Below are 7,500 nucleotides of genomic sequence, written 5' to 3' on the forward strand. Positions count from 1 at the left end.
TGTGTGTGTTTCTGGTGTTTCTGTGTGTGTGTGTGTGTGTTTCTGTGTGTGTGTGTGTGTGTGTGTGTTTCTGCTGTTTCTGTGTGTGTGTGTGTGTTTCTCTGTGTGTGTGTGTGTGTGTGTTTCTGCTGTTTCTGTGTGTGTGTGTGTGTGTGTGTGTGTGTGTTTCTGGTGTTTCTGTGTGTGTGTGTGTGTTATCAAAGTCTCGTACTTATTAATCTTTCATGTTGCAGTGATCAGTATTCAGTCTGTGGAGCTTTGGCTCAGATGCGTGTGCAGCTGCAGCAGAAACGTGCAGCAGAGAATCAGCTTCACATCATAACTGTACAACAACAACAACAACAACAACAACAACAACAACAGTAATACAGCACAGTAAACACACAGAGCTCAGTGAAACAGGAAAAATAAAAGTCTGGGTAAAGTTATAGAAGAAGCAGCTTCAGCTTTAACTGCTGCAACAGAATAAAACCTCAGTGTGTTCATGTTTACAGATTTTACTCTGAAAGGACGACATCTGTTTCCTGTCTGTCCATGCTGAGCAGGTCTCTGTTTCCTGTCTGACTGATGTTAGCTTTGCTGATATGAACTCCACTGCTGTGATTGGTCCATTCAGCTGTGAAGATGCTCCTCACTGATTGGACGACTCTCAAAGTGACACATGAACAGATGAGAAATGAAAACAGAAGCTTCAGGTTTGACCTCAACAATAAGTACAAACCCGCCTGACCTCTGACCTCTGACCTGGAGTCAGAGCAGCAGCCTGAGTGTGAGCGTGTCAGAGCCGTGTGATGACACCTGTCTGCAGGTACATGAAAAAGGAAATCTACATGAACTCCAGCTGAACTCTCCGAGCATCTGAGAAGCTCTGCTTCGTCAAACCCACTCAGAACAGAACCAGAACAGCAGAACCAGAACCGGAGCCGGAGCTCGGAGGTTCTCACTCCGTCGCTCGGCTCCAGCCTCTGACAGGTTTGGAGAACACTTAGAACAAAAAGCTTTGAAGTAGAATGTGTGATATTTTCAGGCTGCAGCTGCAGCTTCCTCCTGCAGGGAGCCGAGAGACGTTAATCTGCTGCTGTTCGCTCGTTATTCTGATCTTCTGTCAAACTGAGGACAATCTCTGATTCTTCCTATTCTCATCGGATCCTCCTGTCAGAACATGTGCTCTCAATACAAACGGGATTTATTCCAGATTAGAGGCAGGAATAGCAGCTCCGCCGCCTCGTCATCAATAACTGGCATCAACCGATGATCATGTGACACAGTCGGCGTTTCAAACCCTCAGACCCGTCGTTCATCTGTCTGAGGAGAAAAGCAGAATTAGCTCCATTCAGCTCGGATCAGAACACAACAGCCCAGAATCAAAGCAGAGCTGCAGCACAAAGGAGCTCACACTGAGACAAAGACATCTGCTGAGGACAGACAAAGTCCTGCAGCTTCACACGCTGACGTCCACCAACACAGGACACAGCACACAGGACACAGCACACAGGACACAGGACAAAGGACACACGGCACACGACGCATGACACAGGACACAGCACACAGGACACAGGACACACCTCAACAACCTGGAACCTGCTTCATCCCAGAACCTGAACTCTTACTTAGGAACCTTATGGATCTTTCATATAAAGATCATCACACAGGGGACAGAGGGACAGAGCCCCGCACCATTCAGTCTCCTAAATGCTGTGAAGGTGTGTGTGTGTGTGAGAGAGAGAGAGAGTGTGTGTGTGTGTGTCCGGACGAGCCCAGCACAGGTACTGTGTGTGTATCTGTAGTATCTTTAGCTCATAGTCCTGCTGTCCTCTGTGGACTCTGGACTCTGGAGGACAGTGCAGACCTGTTCAGGTCTCTTAAAGTCTGAGTGCCCGTATCCTAAGTTGCTTTGGATCAGAACTTTGGCCTGGACTCAGAGAAAAGTCTCAGGGATCAGAGGACATCCACCAGAGATCAGCTGTGGAACGTCACAGCTGATCTCTGCCCCGCCCCACTGTCCTGGTCCTGGTCCTGGTCCTGGGCCTGGGCCTGGGCCTGGTCCTGGGCCTGGTCCTGGTCCTGGTCCTGGGCCTGGTCCTGGGCCTGGTCCTAGTCCTGGGCCTGGGCCTGGGCCTGGGCCTGGGCCTGGTCCTGGTCCTGGGCCTGGTCCTGGTCCTGGTCCTGGTCCTGGGCCTGGTCCTGGGCCTGGTCCTGGTCCTGGGCCTGGTCCTGGGCCTGGGCCTGGTCCTGGGCCTGGTCCTGGGCCTGGTCCTGGGCCTGGGCCTGGTCCTGGGCCTGGTCCTGGTCCTGGGCCTGGGCCTGGGCCTGGGCCTGGGCCTGGCTGAGGTCAGTCTGCAGTTACCTGCATCTGAGGCTCTTCAGCTCAGAGAAAGTAGGACAGACTGAACACACACTGAGGAAGAGTCCCCCAGAGTGAAGGAGTGAAGGAGAGGAAACAAAGAGAGGAAATTTAACTACACACACACACACACACACACACACTCACACACAGCTGTGTGTGTGTGTGTGTAGGATTGTGTCATCTCTTTGAAGAGTGAGTGTGAGAGTCAGCAGCAAACCACAGAGATAATATGGGGGTGGAAGTGTGTGTGTGTGTGTGCCTGAGGTAAGGCAGCCTGTAATCATCACCTCGATGTGTTGAAAGCAGCCTGTCCCTCATTTACATACGGGGGAGGGGGGGGGGGGGGTTGAGCGAGGAGAGGTCCAATGAGAAAATGAAAAGAGAGGGAGGGAGGGAGGGAGGGAGGAGGTGATGGGAACAAAAGAGGAGTGAAGTACAAACTGCAGCATTTACCAAAGTAAACTGCTGAATGTTTCACTGCAGACACACCTGCAGCATCAGTCCTGTTACCATGGTTACCTGCAGGTTAACACACCTGAATGTGTTGAACTAACACCAGGACTGTTACACACAGAGACCGCTCTGAGAGTCCCTCAGGACGGTGGACAGGTCCTTGAGGAAATTTCAGGCCACTGTCAAGACTCCAGGAGTCCTGGAAGATGTTCCAGTGAGCACCACAGCTGGATGCAGATGTTCCAGGTGTCCTCAGTGGGGTGGGGCTCCTGGGGGGTGGAAGGTGACCGAGGTCCTTGAGGCTGCAATGATCTGTGAGCAGGTTCAGAACCTGAGAGCTTCCACGTGGTTCCACTGGCTCATTCAGTATTTTGCCTGGTCTCCAGGTGCTAATGGCTAATGGCGTCTGGAGGATCAGTCCTGTTGCTATGGATACCTGCAGGTTAATATTCAGACTATAGTTGAACCTGAACTGTCACATGGCAGCCAATGAGAGTGCAGGACTCTCGGTTGCCATGGTATGAGTCAGGTGTGAGGGGACAGGAAGTCACACCTGTCAGCAGGTCAGTTGTTTGTTCATTTGTCTTCCAATGAGCCTGGTTTCTCTCAGAGCCAGTTCTTTTAAATCTGATCACATGACCCTGCAGGCTAACAACGTTTGAGATCCGATCCCTCAGACCACACTGGGAGGTGGTCTGGGTCTCACAGGTGGACCGCCTGCTCAGCTGATGTCCTCTGTATCCTGCAGGTCGTGTGAGCTGGATTCGTCCATAGAGAAATCTGAGGAGCACGGAAATGTTTGTAGGAGAGCCCACTAAAGGTGGAGTGACTGGTTCACAATATCAGCTCACATACTGAGTGACGTAAGAAAACATTCCACCTTAAATGTTGCAGGTGGCTTCGCTCTGCTGAAAATTTGCTGAGCTCTGTTTCCACCGCCTGTTTGATGAGCTGGACTCTGCACCCAAACTCCTCAGAATGGATGAACAGATGAATGGATGTTTCCAGTGTAGAAAAAGTGAGTGAGTGAAGAACAGGACAGGACAGAGCAGATCTGATGATCAGATGTTAGCAGCTGTTATCACACTGTCCAGGTGTTTGACTGAGCTCACACACACACACACACACACAGGGTGTGGCATTTTTCTAATCCTTTGAGTCTGAACGAAAAACACCTTTATACTGTCAACAGTCAGACAAAAGGGGGGGGGGGGGGGGGGGGGGCAGTAACACAGAGAGACGGGGGGGACAGTGACAGAGAGACGGGGGGACAGTAACACAGAGAGACGGGGGGAGGGGAGGTTCTGTATTCAGCAGATCAAACATGAATTTCTTTCCTCATTTTTGACTTTAACGCTCCGTCGCCTCCAGCTCTCTCTACACCCCCCATCTCTACACCCCCATCTCTACACCCCATCTCTACACCTCCATCTCTACACCCCCCATCTCTACACCCCCATCTCTACACCCCATCTCTACACCCCCATCTCTACACCTCCATCTCTACACCCCCCATCTCTACACCCCCATGTCTCCTCCTCGCTCTCGTCCCTGCTCTGTCCTTCTCCTAACCTCTCTCTTCTTTTTTCCAACTTCAACTCGCTCTCATTTTACTTTCTGACAACCTACAACTCTCTCTCTCTCTGTTCAGCTACATGAATTATAGATGAACCCCCCCCCCCCCCCCCCCCCCCACCACACACACACACACACACACACACCCACACACACACCATCAGGCTGAGGGCGGAAGTTATTACCATACAGACAGACTGTGTGAGGATGTTCAGTATTACCATGGAAATGTTGAAGCATCTGTGTGTGTGTGTGTGGGGGGGGGGGGTGAGGGGGGGGGTGAGGGGGGGGGCCCACTATACTTATGGGGTCCAACAGCTTTGTGTGGAACAAAAAGCTGTTGGACCCCACGTGTTCAGAGTTCTGTTTGAGGGTTCAGGTCAGAATCAGGTTCAGGTTCAGTTTCTGGTTCTGGTTCTGGTTTTGTTTGGGGGCTAGAAAATGCATTATGTCAACGAGTGTCCTCACAATGATAGAAGTACAAGTTTGTGTGTGTGTGTGTCCTGAGGCCTCGCTGGGTGTTTCCCAGCATGCACTGGGGCAAGTTAAACAGCGAGTGTTCGTTCAGTTTCAGCCTGAACCAACACACAGCAGGAGGCAGAGAGGGTCGAGCGAGCACGGCTCCTACAGGAGAGAGAGAGAGAGATGAATGGTGTTTTGTGTCAGAGAGATGCACTGTAAAAACCTCGCAGCCTTTTATTAATGAGTCTGCATCATTAACCAGAGCGACGGGCAGCGAGCCGCGGGCGGCGCCCCCTACAGGCCGCACCGCTCATTTCAGCAAACTGAAGTTAAAGTGATCAGCCTGCAGTCTGAGCTCTGCCACCAAGCTTCCAGCAGAAAGACACTGAAAAAATCTAAATCATCAAAATAATTATGATAATAATCAATTTTCCATCATCGACTGATCAATGAACCGACCGATCATTTACACAGAGATTACTGACAGACTGATACCAGACGTGTTTGAGGACGTGAGTCAGGATGAGATCATTCCTCTCAGTCCTCACAGCAAAGACCACGTCCCCTCTGGTCCTAAATGTGCCACAGAGTAACTCGTCCCAGTCTGATATTCTGGTTTGCTGCCAACTAGTGGTGACAGCATGACGTCACCTTACCTGACCACACCTGCTGTGCTGCTGGGTGTGGTCAGAGGTGAGCAGCCCTGACATGGGACAGAGTAACGTGATGTAATTCCCTGGTTTGATCCTGTAACAGCAGCTGCTGTGGCACTGAACCCTGGGACACTGAGGACTGAACCCTGGGACAGGAGCACATACATCTGCAGATTCAGGTCACATGACCGCAGCGGCGTCAGGACGATCAGATCGTGGATTCAAATCTAAAGGATTTGTCCTCTGGACAGCAGGAAGGACATCGGGACGAATGGATGGAAAGACAAAGGGAAAAACAGAACAAAAGACATGAAGACTGAAAATTGTCTTCAGAGTGAAACCAGTTTGACACCAGTTTAAGACTGCAGTCTTTCTGCCATAAAAACAAAACAACCCACCGGAGGTTTGGGTCGTTTCACTGTGTTGCCATGGATACGGGTGTGTTGCCATGGTGACATCACTACAGGCAACTACAGTTTGACCGTCAGATGAAAAGTGTGAAGCAGCAAAATATTTTATTAATAAGTTGAGAGAGAAGCGGAGCCTCAGAGGAGCCGAGGGCTCAGCTTCACCTGCTCAGGTGTATTTACATATTTCATATTTCACATTTCTGGGTATGAAATGGATTCATGTTCCTCCATGAATCTGAGACGGTCACGGCTCAGCTCTGATTTTTCTCCTTCTTGGGGGGGACACCGCTCAGTGGTCTCTGAGCCTTGGGGGGGGGGGGGGGGGGGGGGGCACAGCTCAGTGGTCTCTGAGCCTCGGGGGGGACACAGCTCAGTGGTCTCTGAGCCTCGGGGGGGGACACAGCTCAGTGGTCTCTGAGCCTTGGGGGGGTTGAAATGAAACCTTTCTGCAGTTTGCACGTTCAGCTGAATGTCTCTGTTTTTTAAAATGTTTTATAGACAAATTCAGAATAAATAAAAGAACAGAGATGAATTCATGATGAAACCACGTTCTGTGGGGGGGGGGGGGTTAGGGGGCGTGGCTGGTTATAGACTCCAGGGAGCCTGATCGTCTGTCATAACCAGGTGACAGGTGAGCCACCTGCAGGATGCTGATGAATGGCGCCAACATGGAGCCGACGCTCAGCTGTCAGTGTTTTTTCTGCTTCTGTTTTTAATGTCGCTCTCTCTCTCTCTCCCTCGCTCTTGCTCTCTCTCTCACCTGTGACAGGTAAAGAGGAGCTGCCATGTTGGCCTCCTCCATCCCCCCATCAATCCTCTTCCTCCTCCTCCTGCCCCCTCCCTCCTTCTCAGCTGATGTCATTGTGACCTCTGACCCCTCTGTGCGATGGGTGGAGCTACAAGGCGGTCCCCTCTCACACCTGCTGCTGAACCCGGAGACAGGGCATCTGTATGTGGGCGGGGTCGACCACCTGTACCAGCTGACGTCTGAGCTGGAGTTGATGTCACATGTTACGACCGGCCCTCACTTGGACTCCCCGGACTGCCTCCCCCCGATCATCCCACAGGACTGCCCCTCGGCCACGCCCACTCACAACCACAACAAACTGCTGCTGATGGAGGAAGGGCAGGGGGTGGAGCCAGGGAGCCTGATCGTCTGTGGTTCACTGTACCAGGGCATCTGCGATAAAAGGTAAGAGTTCATCCCGTCAGTCAGGCCTGCAGCCAGAGCCTAAGACCCAGTAGCACCAGTAACAGGACAGTTAGACCTCAGTGGCCCAGTGCATGCTGGGAGGTGTCCTCGGAGGCTTCCCACTGTGTGTGAGGAACCTATTCATCAGAATTGTCAGTCTCATTTTGGCAGCAGTTAAATCATGAACTAAGTGAGGAGGTGTCCCTGAGTCTGGTCTTCTCTCTTGTCCACAGGAGTCTGTCCAACATCTCTCAGCTCATCTATCGGACGTCGAACCCCGTTGACACTCAGTACGTCGCTGCCAACGACCCCCGGGTCTCCACCGTCGCTGTGGTAATAACCATAGAGAACAAACAGGAAGTGGGCGGTATACTGCGTCTGATGCTAGTTGGTCGAGGCTACACCAGC

At 51.7% G+C, this 7,500-nt stretch overlaps 1 protein-coding gene across 2 annotated transcripts in view; it reads left to right on the plus strand.

Annotated features, from left to right (window-relative positions):
- Positions 1 to 7,500, plus strand: part of plxnb3 (plexin B3) — a 66,406-nt gene that overhangs the window by 20,017 nt on the left and 38,889 nt on the right. For both annotated transcript variants that reach the window (XR_005894583.1, XM_041046497.1), the window contains exons 3-4: positions 6,670 to 7,092; positions 7,326 to 7,500. The exon at positions 7,326 to 7,500 is cut by the window's right edge and continues 549 nt beyond it. Coding sequence is in view for 1 of the 2 variants with exons in the window: in XM_041046497.1 (XP_040902431.1) it covers positions 6,686 to 7,092; positions 7,326 to 7,500 (582 nt within the window). In the remaining variant the exon portion in view is untranslated. The remainder of the gene's footprint in view (positions 1 to 6,669; positions 7,093 to 7,325) is intronic.

Source organism: Toxotes jaculatrix, chromosome 2 (genome assembly GCF_017976425.1).
Source record: "Toxotes jaculatrix isolate fToxJac2 chromosome 2, fToxJac2.pri, whole genome shotgun sequence".
In the NCBI taxonomy this organism is placed as follows: Eukaryota; Metazoa; Chordata; class Actinopteri; family Toxotidae; genus Toxotes; species Toxotes jaculatrix.